We start from the raw sequence: 15396 nt of genomic DNA, 5'->3' as shown, positions 1-15396 counted from the left end.
AGTATACTCTGAGAAAACCTGACCAGAAACAACACACAAATTTATTTAAATTGTACATGTAATTTTTTATAGTGCAGATCAACTCACTGCAATTACTGTTGAGTTGGAAGGCAACAGCCGAGATTGGCCAGTAAAAAATGTATTTCCCTCACCATCCAAGGCACCACTTGCATCCCTTCAGGAATTTCTGAATTAACATTTACCAGTAGCTTTTCAAGTAGAACAGAATCACCATCAATCGGTTAGCTGATGTAATCAACATGAAATATTTTGGTTTGTTTTCCATGCTGTCAAGTGATCAGCTGGAGCAATGGCCACGAAGCTCACGCCTCAGTTTGACAGACGTGTTTCCCGAGCTGTGTGAATCCCGTGACCACGCAGGGAAATTTAAAAAGGGGGAAATTAACTCTTAAATGGCTGTCAACTACATGATAATGATCTCAATTGAATCCCCCGCTGCTGCCAGTTGAGTTGGCTCCATGATAACAGATGTGTTTGGGAGAAAGGTGTGTGGGAGATGACGGCGGGTTCCTGATCCGCTGTCAAAAATAATAACTTTTCCACCTGACCCACATGTCAGTGCACGGGGTTGAAATTCCACGTGGGTTCCAGCAACATCCTGCCAAAACTTTGGTGGGAGACCAATGGCTAAAAACAGCGGGTTCTGCCAGTCTTCTGCTAAAGTTGTGGTCAGAGACCAGATGAATTCCTGTGGAATCTCATTTCCCCCCCCCCCCCCCCCCCCCCCCTTTGTTGAGCTCAGCCTACCTGGGTCATATGGGCTGGTGTTCCAACCAATAACTGAAGCGCTCTCATTAATTCTACTAGAGATTGTTAGTCGTTGCACTTCAGTACTTTGAAAATAACTTAACTTTGTGATTTTGGGATCTGGGTGTGTGCAGATGATTTTGTAAGTCATCTACATTTCCATTGTTTTTCTTCCCAAACACATTTTAAAAACCTGAGAATTACTTTCTTTAAATATCTGTTGGAAGTCAGTTGTTTACTTTTCATGGACAAAATCCTGTGGGCCATATGTAAATGCTTCCATTTCCTCATAATGCCTCACATTGCTTTTAAAATCTTGGATTTGTCAGGAAGTATCCCCTTACGCTGTGCAAACAGGACCAGCGCCTTGCTTTTGTTTTTAGACAATAAAATGATTGGTGTAATGTTGAATTGACTGCAGATGGGGGAGCTGGCAGAAAGAAAATGGGCACATAACCAAAGGTTCACCATCATAATGATGTCTAATATGAGAATGTGCAGACTAATAGATCATAGTTCTGAAAGAACTGTAGGGTGATAAAGTATCCTCCACACAGAGTATAATGAATACCAAGTATGATTGTATGATTTGAAAGCATCCATCGAATTTCAGTGTTTGTGTTATCAAAAAGCAAGAAAGCAAAGTTAACTCTCAGATTTGATCATTCGAAATCACCTGAAAATACCTAATTTTTAAAAATATGTAAAGTTAACTTGATTCCATTTTGTCCCAGCTTTCTGACAGTCATTGTCTGTGAGGTCAGTTTCTCTAAGTCATTCATACTGAAGAATTGTGTTGGAATCTGTCGACTACATACTGGGTGGGCAATTGTGTTTCATTATTATTTTCTGCTGATTGTAGTGTTGTGATGGCTATGCAATGCATAGTTGATGATGTCTGCCCTGAATGGTTAACAATAGTGATGTGATAACTCCAAGATAATTGAATTTATTACTGGAAAATATGACTAATGTGCTATCACTCAGTAACTCATAGGAACTATTGTCAAGTTGAAAATTTGATGGTGGTCTATTAACACAATGGATTAGATTTTTTTTTTATATATTAATTTTCCATTCCTTTTTCCAAGTGTCATCCAGGTTATCGCCTCAACCAGCTTCACCTCAGTCAAGCTGCCCCTCCCCCTCCATCCCACAGAATAAGGTTATATCTCCATCTCAGAAGCACAGCAAGAAGGCCCTGAAACAGGTCAGTCTCTCAACCATTCCAAACTGCCCTCTGTGTCTTTTCAATGATCCCACAGACAACCCCTCAATATTTTAGACAATCAATATTTAAGCACACGGAGATGTCACAGAAGAAACTTTAGTAAATTGTAAAATTGTACACCTTGGAAGAAAGTCCCTTCTTGCTAATCAGTGGAAAGTTTTCTGGTTCGAACTCTTTAAGGGCTGGTTGTATTGCAACAATTGGATGCTATTCACTTCAGCTGGACAAACAAGTCATGCATCTTTTATTCAGCAAATTCTGTTAGCAGCAGGGTTTTATCTCCAGTCTGTTTTTGCATTAATCTGGTATGTAACAAAGCGTGTCATTTATTATTGTTACCCCTTCGGGTAATTTTAGATTAATTACATATTTAGCTAGAACTTTTCAAAAGGCCGTTGATGCTGATCTGATGTTTCCAGAAAAGCAACGGTGTATGCTAGAACAAAGCTTAGGTCAAGAATAGTTGTTTCTCACAGTTTTTTGATTTAATAATATAAACTTTTTAACTAAAACAGATTTTTAAAAAAATTAATCAGCTAAAAATTTATTTCTCTATATTCAGTTCTGTGGTGTCATTTTTTTCCGTTCAGCGGCATCAAGTGCATTTCTGCTCATTAAATTGAACATTCATGACATGATTTAGATGTGTTTTTGGCTCACTTTTGAATCAGGACCCCATAATTGCATCATCAAGCCAGGGAAGAAGTAGTCTTGAACGGAAAAGAAGATTGAAGATGTTATTTTCTCCATGGTTACAGAACACAAACAAGCACATGTTTTTAATATGTTGTCAATAAGACCATTGTAGAATTAAAATAACACAAAACTCTTTATGTAATGGTGGGATTGTGTCAATTTAATTCTGAGGATGTCACAGTGAGCATGCATGTAAAGTCCAGAATGCCACCTATAGTTAAATAAAAGTCTTCGTACCCCTCAGGCTTTTTGGGGTTACGAGGATACAATCTTCATGGGATGGCAGGTGCAAGTGCTACAATGGATGCATTTCAAGGATACAATGGGTGCCTGCTTCTCCTTGTCAGCCAGATACTCCAGTGCCCACATCCCCTGGGAAAATATGGGGTAAGGTTTCATGATTCTTACCCAGCCATTGTCCCCTCAACCCCCTTAGCAAGGGAGCCTATTTATTTCAGCAATGAGGCCCACATCTTCTACTGTGGATGTCAGCACACCTCCACTCATTCAAAATACTAGCCTCCATTGGAACAGGATCTCTTGACCGTTAGTTGCCTTTTGAGGGTTTGCAGAGGTTCTGTCCCTATAAGGTGACCAGGAAATTCCTGGAAACTTTCGAGATCCCGTTGCGCCATTTCCCGAGGGAATTCGCCAGAGTTAGGGAGGGAGCCCAGCGGAAGAAATATCAGCCCCTTTGTACTTTAATTTGGTTCCCAGTGAATCTTTCAAGGAATTTGAGTTTTATCAATGCTTTAATTGAGACTTTTATTGTTATAAAACGTCTCGAGTGTCCCACCTGCTCCTAACTTGCTGGTGCTGCAGCCTTTTCAATCAGTGCAACCCAGCCATTGTCCAACTCACAAACTTTTTTTAATGTTAGAGGTAAAAGCAATGCTCTGGTCTCTCTTAAATGTGACGGTTGCAGTCAATTGAAGTTTTTCCTACATAAAGCATGCATTCTGATTGGTTGAATTAAGAGAAGAATCCAAAGATAGAAAGTTTGCTCAAAACAATGATAACCATACTCATGAGAGGCGTGATAGAAACATAGAAAATGGATGCAGGAGTAGGCCATTCGGCCCTTCGAGCCTGCACCGCCATTCAATAAGATCATGGCTGATCATTCACCTCAGTAGCCCTTTCCTGCTCTCTCTCCATACCCCTTGATCCCTTTAGCCATAAGGGCCATATCTAACTCCCTCTTGAATATATCCAATGAACTGGCATCAACAACTCTCTGCGGCAGGGCATTCCACAGGTTAACAACTCTCTGCGTGAAGAAGTTTTTCTTCATCTTAGTCCTAAATGGCCTACCCCTTATCTTAAGACTGTGTCCTCTGGTTCTGGACTTCCCCAACATTGGGAACATTCTTCCCGCATCTATACCGTGATATAATAGTCCTGCAGGTTTCCGTGCTCAGAACCCTGTTATTTCTAATCAAAGCTAGTCAATTGGTGCCAAAGAAATAGAACACCAGAAACAGGACGCAGCAACAGATTTTCAAAAGGATTTAGACAGGTGATGCTATTGCTCTGACAAATATTCTAATAGCACATCAAGCTTACTTAACTGACGAATTCTTAAAATAAAATTTTGCGTGTTATCACATTATAGTGGCCCAGTGTTTTGCCCCTTTACATGCTTCAATATTTTGGAATATGCAGTACTCTTATTACCTGAGCGCTGTTTTCCCCACTGTTTGCTTTTGGAAAGTGGCTTGCCTTACCCCCATGTATTCTTAATAATTCTACACTCTGCAGGTTTAACTCATGTTATAACTGAAGATTATTCTTAATGTGCGATGTGCGGTTTCATATAGTATACCTTCTTTCAAAATCCTTCATACCAAACTATAATTGCATCCTAGTGAATGTTAATGAATCTGTGTCCTTGTAAGATACAGATTCCTGAAGAAATATGAGGTGTCCAGGAACAACTATCAGTATAAAACAACAGGAACTATTAAACTAAGTGTGACTTACATATTTATTGCCTAAAATGAGCACAGGGATGATTCCAATTTGGGATATTTAAATGAGACCCATTCCAATACTTGTTTTTATTGATGTTTTAAACAAATAATGCTCTTTTGCTAAAACTACATTTATTATTGCAGGAACAATGCAGAGTGGCAGTAATGACTTGCAGTGGGAACTGTTAGGTATTTAACACCTTGTAACCTGTATTACACTCCCACCAGAGGGCCTACCTGTTGGAGTCCCAAGGAATCCCAGCATCCCTTTGGAGCACAGTATATAAACAGGTCACCCACGAGGTACCTGCACTCTGGAGTCTTATTAAAGGAGCTGAGGAAACACTTGCTCATTGTACACAGTACTCAGTTTCATCCTTTATTTCAAGTGTACCAATTGCCAACAAGGTAACAAACAACCGTGCAAAAATGCAAAGGACAGTTGGTGTCTTGGAGAAGTTCTCAGAAGGGGACGATTGGGAGGCCTTTGTGGAGAGACTCAACCAATACTTCATGGCCAACGAGCTAGAAGAGGACGAGAACGCTGCCAAACGAAGGGCGATCCTCCTAACTGTCTGTGGGGCAACATGAAGAATCTCCGAGCTCCGGCAAAACCATAGAGAAGTCCTATGAAGAATTGTGTACGCTGGTCCGAGAGCCCCTAAATCCTAAGGAAAGTGTTTTGATGGCGAGATATCGGTTCTACACGTGTCAACGATCGAAGTGCCAGGAAGTAGCGAGCTATGTCGCCGAACTAAGGCGCCTCGCAGAACATTGTGAATTTGAGGGATTCCTAGAACAAATGCTTAGAGACTTTTTTTTACTAGCCATGAGACAATCCTTCGCAAACTGTTGACTGTAGAAACTCCGAATCTAAGTAAAGCCATAACGAAAGCCCAGGCATTTATGTCCACCAAGCAGATTTCGCAGAGTAAAGAAGTTTCAGCCAGTACTGTGTATAAAGTAACGTCGATTTCGAGCAGAAATATACATGGTAGAACGTACACGCCGGCTGCTGCTGCCCGATCTCAGATGACCCAGAGTCCGCCATCAATCGTTAATGCGAGGCAGTTAACACCTTGTTGGCGCTGTGGAGGTGATCATCGGCCCCATCAATGCTACTTCAACCACTATGTGGCAACGGTTGCAGAACAATGGGACACCTCCAGCGAATGTGCAGGCGAGCTGCAAACCACTATGTTGCAGAGGAAAATCGATCCACTATGGATCAGGCTGAATTGGAGACTCATACCGAGGAGGCAGAAGTGTACGGGGTACACACTTTCACTACAAAATGTCCACCAATAATGTTGAAAGTTGAACTGAACGAAATTCCAGTATCTATGGAACTGGACACGGGTGCAAATCAATCCATAATGAGTAAAAAGGCCTTCGACAGGCTGTGGGGCAAAAAGGCACACAGGCCCAAGCTCAGCCCCATTCACACCAAACTTACACCAAGGAACTAATCCATGTAATTGGCAGCGCAGAAGTCAAAGTCTCCGATGACGGAGCAGCACACGAACTCCCGCTGTGGATTGTGCCAGGGGATGGCCCCACATTGTTTGGCAGAAGCTGGCTGGGAAAAATCTGCTGGAACTGGGACGACATCCGAGCGTTTTCGTCAGTCGACGACGCCTCATTTGCTCAGGTTCTGAGCAAGTTCCCATCGTTGTTCGAGCTAGGCATTGGAAGCTTCTCGGGGGCAAAAGTGCAGATCCATTTGGTTCCCGGTATGCGACCCTTCCACCACAAGGCATGGGCGGTACCGTACATGATGCATGAGAAAGTAGAAATTGAGCTGGACAGGCTGCAGCGAGAAGGCATCATCGCGCCGGTGGAATTCAATGAGTGGGCTAGTCTGATTGTCCCGGTACTTAGAGGACGGCACGGTTAGAATTTGTGGGGACAAAAATTAATGATTAACCGTTTTTTGCTAAAGGACCAGTACTCGCTACCCAAGGCAGATGACCTATTTGCGACCCTGGCTGGAGGGAAGACGTTCACCAAGGTGGACCTGACCTCGGCCTACATGACGCAGGAGCTGGAGGAGTCTTCGAAAGGCTTCACCTGCATCAACACGCACAAAGGTCTGTTCATCTATAACCGGTGCCCGTTCGGGATTCGGTCGGCTTTGGCAATCTTCCAATGGAACATGGAGAGCCTGCTAAAGTCGGTTCCTCGCACCGTGATTTTTTAGGACGCCATACTGGTTACAGGTCGGGACAACATTAAGCACTTGAAGAATCTGGAAGAGGTTCTTAGTCGGTTGGGTCACGTGGGGCTCAGATGGAAACGCTCGAAGTGTGTTTTCCTGGTGCAGGAGGTCGAGTTCTTGGGAAGAAGAATCGCGGCAGATGGCATCAGACCCACCGACGCCAAGACGGAGGCTATCAAGAACGCGCCGAGACCACAGAATGTGACCGTGCTGCGGTCGTTCCTGGGACTCCTTAACTATTTCGGTAATTTCCTACCTGGGTTAAGCACCCTGCTAGAACCCCTAAATGCGCTACTGCGCAAGGGAGACAACTGGGTATGGGGGAATTCACAAGAGGCTGCCTTTAAGAAAGCCAGAAATCTGTTGTGTTCAAACAAACTGCTTGTCCTATATAACCTTTTTACAAGATTAGTGCTAGCTTGAGATGCGTCGTCATACGGGATCGGGTGTGTGTTACAACAGGCTAACGAATCGGGAATCTTGCAACCGATCTCTTATGAGTCCAGGAGTTTGTCCAAGGCCGAAAGGGCCTGCGCAGCATGATTGAAAAAGAGGCTCTGGCATGCGTTTATGGGATAAAATAATGCACCAGTACTTACTTGGCCTCAAGTTTGAGCTTGAAACTGACCACAAGCCGCTCATATCGCTGTTCTCTGAGAACAAAGGGATTAACACCAATGCCTTTGTCCGCATCCAAAGATGAGTGCTCACGCTGTCGGCATACAACTGTGTAATCTGCCACAGACCGGGCACAGAGAACTGCGCAGATGCTCTCAGTCGGCTGCCATTGCCCACCACCGGGGTAGAAATGGCACAGCCAGCGGATTTGCTCATGGTCATGGAGGCATTCGAGAACGAAAAGACCCCCGTTACAGCCCGCCAGGTCAAGACCTGGACCAGCCAGAAGCCTTTACTGTCCTTGGTTTAAAAAAAACTGTGTTCTCCATTGGAGCTGGTCCAGGGTCCCAGTGGAGATGCAGGAGGCAATTAAGCCATTCCACAGGCGCAAAGACGAAATATCCCTGCACAGCACCCACCCAGGCATTGTAATAATGAAAGCCATAGCCAGATCCCATGTGTGGTGGCCCGGCATCGACTCAGATTTAGAGTCATGTGTGCGCCAGTGCAACACTTGCTCTCAACTGAGCAATGCATCCAGAGAGCCACCGCTAAGTTTGTGGTCGTGGCCCTCCAAACCGTGGTCGAGGATCCATGTGGACTGTGCGGGCCCATTTCTCGGCAAAATGCTTTTGGTTGTTGTGGATGCTTACTCAAAATGGATTGCATGTGCGATAATGTCTGTTAGCACATCCACGGCCACTATTGAAAGTCTACGAGCCATGTTTGCCACGCATGACTTGCCTGATGTCTTAGTCAGCGACAATGGTCCGTGCTTCACCAGTGCTGTATTCAAGGAATTCATGACCCGCAATGGGATCAAACACGTCACAGCTGCTCCGTTCAAGCCTGCATCCAACGGCCAGGCAGAACAGGTAGTTCAGACCATCAAGCAAAGCTTGAAATGTGTGTCTGAAATCTCCTTGTAGACCCGGCTGTCCCGAGTGCTGCTCAGCTACCGTACCAGACCCCACTCACTCACCGGGGTTCCCCCAGCCGAGCTGCTCATGAAAAGGGCGTTCAAAACAAGGCTCTCTCTTGTCCACCCTGATCTCCATGATCACGTGGAGGGCAAGCGGCATCAACAAAGTGTGTACCATGATCACGCAAATTTGTCACGCGATATTGAGGTCAATGACCCTGTGTTTCTGCTCAATTATGGACATGGTCCCAAATGGCTCGCTGGCATGGTCACAGCCAAAGAAGGAAGTAGGGTGTTTCAGGTCAAATTGGCCAATTGATAAACGTACAGAAAACATTTGGACCAAATTAAATTGCGGTTAACCAACAGCTACGAACAACCCAAAGAAGACACCACCAACTTTGACCCTCCAACACATACACAAGTGGCAACTGACATCACGGTTGACCATGAAGCCGAACTCACCATCCCCAACAGCCCAGTGAAGAACTGACCAACGCATCCACACCAGCATTGGTACCGAGACAATCGACAAGGGAGCGCAAAGCCCCAGATCATCTCACCTTGTAAATAAGTGTACTGTTGCCTTCACGGGGGAGCACGGTATATAAGCAGGCCACCCACGAGGTATCTGCTCATTGTACACAGTACTCAGTTTCATCCTTTATTTTGAGTATACCAGAAACATTCCACAATCAGCTGTAAAAGTGCGATAATGTTGCAGCTTTCCTCTTCCCCCTGTTTGACAGGAAAATCGTACTGTGCATAGAAACATAGAAAATAGGTGCAGGAGTAGGTCATTCGGCCCTTTGAGCCTGCACCACCATTCGATAAGATCATGGCTGATCATTCACCTCAGTACCCCTTTCCTGCATTCTCTCCATACCCCTTGATCCCTTTAGCCGTAAGGGCTATATCTAACTCCCTCTTGAAAATATCCAATGAACTGGCATCAACAACTCTCTGCGGTAGGGAATTCCACAGATTAGCAACTCTGAGTGAAGAAGTTTCTCCTCATCTCAGTCCTAAATGGCTTACCCCTTATCCTTCGACTGTGTCCCCTGGTTCTGGACTTCCCCAACATCGGGAACATTCTTCCTGCATCTAACCTGTTCAGTCCCATCAGAATTTTATATGTTTCTATGAGATCCCCTCTCATCCTTCTAAACTCCAGTGAATATAAGCCTAGTCTATCCAGTCTTCATATGTCACTCCTGCCATCCCGGGAATCAGTCTGGTGAACCTTCGCTGCACTCCCTCAATAACAAGAATATCCTTCCTCAGATTAGGAGACAATATTCCAGGTGAGGCCTTACCAAGGCTCTATACAACTGCAGTAAGACCTCCCTGCTCCTATACTCAAATCTCCTAGCTATAAAGGCCAACATACCATTTGCCTTCTTCACCGCCTACTGTACTGCATGCTAACTTTCAATGACTGATGTACCATGACACCCAAATCTCATTGCACCTCCCCTTTTCCTAATCTGCCGCCATTCAGATGATATTTTGCCTTCATGTTTTTGCCACCAAAGTGGATAATTTCACATTTATCCATATTATACTGCATCTGCCATGCATTTGCCCACTCAACTAACCTCTCCAAGTCACCCTGCAGCCTCTTGGCGTCCTCCTCACAGCTCACATCGCCACCCAGCTTAGTGTCATCTACAAAGATGGAGATATTACACTCAATTCTTTCATCTATATCATTAATGTATATTGTAAATAGCTGGGGTCCCAGCACTGAGCTCTGCGTCACACCACTAGTCACTGCCTGACATTCTGAAAAGGACCCATTTATCCCGACTCTCTGCTTCCTGTCTGCCAACCAGTTCTCTATCCACGTCAGTACATTACCCCTAATACCATGTGCTTTAAGTTTGCACACCAATCTCTTGCGTGGGACCTTGTGAAAGCCTTTTGAAAGTCCAAATACACCACATCCACTGCTTGTCTCTTGTCCACTCTACTAGTTACATCCTCAAAAAATTCTAGAAGATTTGTCAAGCATGATTTCCCTTTCATAAATCCATGCTGACTTGGACCAATCCTGTTGCTGCTTTCCAAATGCGCTGCTATTTCATCTTTAATAATTGATTCCAGCATTTTCCCCACTACTGATGTCGGGTTAACCGGTCTATAATTCCCTGTTTTCTTTCTCCCTCCTTTTTTAAAAAGTGGTGTTACATTAGCTACCCTCCAGTCCATAGGAACTGATCCAGAGTCGATAGACTGTTGGAAAATGATCACCAATGCATCCACTATTTCTAGGGCCACTTCTTTAAGTACTCTGGGATGCAGACTATCAGGCCCCGGGGATTTATCAGCCTTCAATCCCATCAATTTCCCTAACACAATTTCCTGCCCAATAAGGATTTCCTTCAGTTCCTCCTTCTCACTAGACCCTCGGTCCCCTAGTATTTCCAGAAGATTATTTGTGTCTTCCTTCGTGAAGATAGAACCAAAGTATTTGTTCAACTGGTCCGCCATTTCTTTGTTCCCCATTATAAATTCACCTGAATCTGACTGCAAGGGACCTATGTTTGTCTTCACTAATGTTTTTCTCTTCACATATCTATAGAAGCTTTTGCAGTCAGTTTTTATGTTCCCAGCAAGCTTCCTCTCATACTCTATTTTCCCCCTCCTAATTAAAAATAGAGTATGAGAAGAAGCTTGTAGTATGAGAGGGCACATGTAGGGTTAATGGCGATATTTATTTTATGCTTGATAGGGAGCAATCTGTGTTCTGTTGTTACCTGCTTATGTCACTCTCGAAAAATCATTGATGAGCCCCAATGAGTACAGCTTTCTCAGATATGATAGTTAGGTGTTGTATTTCTGCATAAGAAGTAATTAGATATCTTCTCCAATGACTTCGTCATCTGGTATGTTGTTACGCCATAAAAGCCAGGTCTCCGCTTTGATCCCTGGTGTGTGTTAAGTTAGCTGGGGCAGAAGTTATAAAGTCAGCTGTGACTCAGTTGTTAGCACTCTCGCCTCTGAGTTAGATGATTGTGGGCTCCAGTCTCACTCCAGATATTTAAGCAATTAAGTGCTGCACCGATGGTGGTGCTGTGTTTCGGTTGAGATGTTAAACCGAGATTAAAATTAAAAGGTATTTTAATTTCAAAAGTGTAGCTTTGCATATGATTTATACTTTGAGATATTTCTATTCATAGTTGCTAGTTTCTACACAATTCTGCCATTTCTCCCCGTCAGAAGTCATATGCAAAAAGCTATGTTGCTTTCTCCTCTTGTACTATTTATTTAATGCATGAAGGTATATTCAGAATAAATTGTTTTGTTTTTGATATAGTTATGAAGGGGATTATTACCAAGTAGTGTGTATTTTAATACTCTCCAATGTTTTTGTAAGCTGTCCTCTATCTTTTTGGTGACGATCTTGAAAATCATTTAAATACAGATTAACTATAATTTCTCAATCCTGCCCCTAAATATTTTCACCAGCTATTAAAATCTATTCCAATGGAGGCATTATCCCATTTAAAATAAACTAGTAAATGTCAGCGTTAAAATAATGGACCAAGGAATATCATACAAACACATTTAGCATTCATACACTATTAAAGGTGACCGTGATTTCTGGGCTTGCATGTAAAATATCTCAAAACAAGCATACAAAGAAATTAGAACTGGAAAGTGTTCGGCAAAGTTTTTTTAAATGTTTGCAGAGAGCGGAGTCATGTGTCATTTTCATGTTGATGGATGTGTTCAGGTTCATGATATAATGTGTTTCAATGCCGTTTACATGATTGGCATCAATATTTGACAAACCATTTCTAAAAACACAGAGCATGTATGCACAGTGACTTTGGACCAAGGTATTAGTGTGTTTAAGCACTCTCCATTCACATTTGAAACTTTGCTGTTAGATTGACTTGACATTTGTTAGAGGTCATAAGAAAAAAATATTTGAGCACTCTTAGTTCAGTGGACGAATACAATAGCACAATGAAATTCCATTCAAATATGTTTTAAAGCTGATCTAGTTGCTACTAATTTTGGAGTCAGACAGGCCAGAATGGTAACCATTTTGGGAGGGGTGGAATTACCCCACTGGAGAAGTGCTTTGTTTGGGTAAAGGAGAGGAACTCTACATATTGAATGGTGGTGCAGGCTCGAAGGGCCGAATGACCTACTCCGGCACCTATTTTCTATGTTTATTTACCTGGTGCAGTAACTGACCTGAGTCTGCTTGAATTTATGTTTTGGTGTAAAACCAAAAAACACTTTCCCACTGGAGCCATTCATCAACTAACAAATGCACAATAATTGGAGCAGGAGAAAATCTGATCAGTGGTTGTACTGAGTGATTTCATATTTTTTACAAAGTAAATTCCTGCTGCCAAAATACACTGTAGTGGACTTTTTATAAATACTATCACTTGCACATCATAATAGTTACCATTTCAGTTTTGCAGAATTCCTGATCTGGAATGCACCCAGTAACATTTTGACTTGGGAATTACTACATGTGAATTCTGAGTCCTTAATATTTTGTAAGGTCTTTACTCCATGATGAACCACTAAAGCAACAGGGCTTTCTGCCTGTATGAAACCTTGGGCTAGATTTTCAACTTCACATCGCCCATTTATGGCACAAAATGGACCTCTATCGCCCATTTTGAGCAAAAAGTGGAAACTAGGCCCAAAATATCACCCAAAAAGCAGGTGGCTAAGTTTACATTTTGATCGCCGAGAAGATCGCCGAAATTATAGCCCACACAAGGCCCATCCCAAGTTTCAGTATCTAGCATGCACTTCGCTGGGCCGATGCAAGGTCTAAGAGTGCTGAAAAATATTGCTTTTTTGCCATTTTGACTTCAATGGAAGGGTGAAGGATTAGTTGTGATTTAATTAGAGAGCTAGTTATACTCAGAATATTGGGACAGGAAATAGAAATAGGTATTATTATGTTATTTTTCGTAAAATAATAGAATTTATTATGTTTTATATATTGAATCTATTAAATAGCTTTTACATAGTGAAGTTATTTACTGATATTGTTGGGGCCTATCAAACTGACTGGTATACAGCATAGAGAGTGCAGAGTACAGTGATTAGATATTGTTGAGAGATTATTAAAATTAGACATCAGCACACTACACACTGCTGCATTTGACAGGTGACGGAAGCTCTTTATGTCGTGGAGGGACTTCATGAGCTTCACAATGACCAGGGAGGCACAGACCATGAGTACTTTTAGGTTTCCATAGAATAGCAGACTTCCCCAAGGTACAGGGAGCAATATACTGTATGCACATTGCCCTCAAAGCACCCTGAAATAACACGGAGGTCTTTCGTAACAGAAAGGGGTTCCACTCGCTAAATGTGGACATTTCAGATGTTGATTTACAGTTAGGGTTAATCAATAGTTTCAATTGCTTGGGGTGTCCTTTAGGTCTTGCCTGCAATGGCCTATCATCTGAATTTATGCTTATTTTGTAAAGTTTAGTGTTACTGAAGTGTTACTAAAGTACTCGTGTATATTAAAAGAATAAACAAATATGGAATAACATCTGTACAGTTGATAACTAATGTAACGAAGCGAGAAGACACACATAATTTATTGAATTAAAGAAAAAAAATTTTATTAACAAAAACCAAAATAAAAATTGAAAAACTATCCCTCCAACCCCCCGCCCCCCACACCAACCCACCCTTCCCTGAAATACACAAAAATTTTAACAGTTAACAATTTACAATCAACCTTTAACAACCAACAAAAGTAACAAAACAGGAACAAAAACAATTGAACAAGTGAACAAACTTTGTGAAAAAACACCCCTCTCCCTACCTGCGGCTACATTTCCCTCCAGGTCCAGTCCCACCCCGTGTTCATACCCCACCCGCCCATTTTGGTCTACGCAGACCGACTCTAAGACATCGTGCAGAGTGGGACGGCAAGACTTCCTGCCGTAGTGGAGGTGACGAAGCGGAAGCCTGAAGCCCCAATTCCGAGTCAGGAGGAACTGTATCCTCCATACTCGCTTGCGTGCTCGGGTTCTCACTGCGAGCAGACACGGCACCTTGGGGTGCAGCGCCGTGTCCAGCCAGCAACGCATGCCGTAGTGCATTGGTTGCGGCTGTCTGCTGCCGAATCGCCTCCAATGTCTCCCTTGCAGTCTGTGCTTGCTCGGAAGACCAATTGGAGAAGTTTGTGCAGAACTCACTCAGGATGCTGGAAACTGGCTCCAGTTCTTGGAGAACTGGCTCCAGTTCACACAGAATCCTGCGAACCCCTGGATTAGGTCGCGATTCGTCTTCCTGCACAGGGAAATCAAGCTCTCTGTCTGCCCCTCCATGGTAGGCGATTGCTCGCCACGCTGACCGGACCTCTGTGAGGTCGGCGTTTGCAAAATGACGCGCCTTGGCTTTGCCACCTGCACACCGCTTGGTCCCGGTGCTGCTTCCAGCTCAATCAAGATGGCCGCAGGTTGTTCCCCGCCCCCCCCCCGCCCCACAAAAAAAATGTCATCATCCTCTTTCTCCTCCTGCTCGTCCTCCGTCGTCTCATCCTCCTGTGAGCTGCTTGAGGGGTCTATCACATTTTGAGATGTCTCTGCTACCGAGCACTGCTCAACGGACACTTGACCTTAGAAAGATCAATGAAATTTCTAAACGACTCATAACAATACATATCAATATATATCAATATTTCAATAACCCAAAACATATGCACAAGGGTTCATCAGGGTTAACATGGCCTAATTCATAGATCAGACTACATCTAAATTATTGAATTATAATTGCATAGCATTAAAAGTGTAACAACAATATTTTTCGTATGTATTTAGTAATGTTTGATACATTGCACATTTCCTATTACTCACCAGACTCGAGGGTGGGCTCAGCCACGCCACGAGTCGTGACCGAACGGCTTTCAGGCCCCACCAAGGCCACCGCAAGCTCCTCTTACGAATTAAGTGTGTGCACTGTCGCGGAG

General features: G+C 43.3%; 1 protein-coding gene across 11 annotated transcripts in view; it reads left to right on the top strand.

Annotated features, from left to right (window-relative positions):
- Window positions 1-15396, top strand: part of asxl2 (ASXL transcriptional regulator 2) — a 311793-nt gene that overhangs the window by 239440 nt on the left and 56957 nt on the right. For all 11 annotated transcript variants that reach the window (XM_070885123.1, XM_070885132.1, XM_070885125.1 and 8 more), the window contains one exon: window positions 1860-1978. In XM_070885123.1, the coding sequence (XP_070741224.1) occupies window positions 1860-1978 (119 nt within the window). The remainder of the gene's footprint in view (window positions 1-1859; window positions 1979-15396) is intronic.

This window comes from Pristiophorus japonicus, chromosome 7, assembly GCF_044704955.1.
Source record: "Pristiophorus japonicus isolate sPriJap1 chromosome 7, sPriJap1.hap1, whole genome shotgun sequence".
NCBI lineage: Eukaryota > Metazoa > Chordata > Chondrichthyes > Pristiophoridae > Pristiophorus > Pristiophorus japonicus.
Note: the sequence above shows the minus strand (reverse complement) of the source record. Positions and strands in the feature narration are given on the sequence as shown.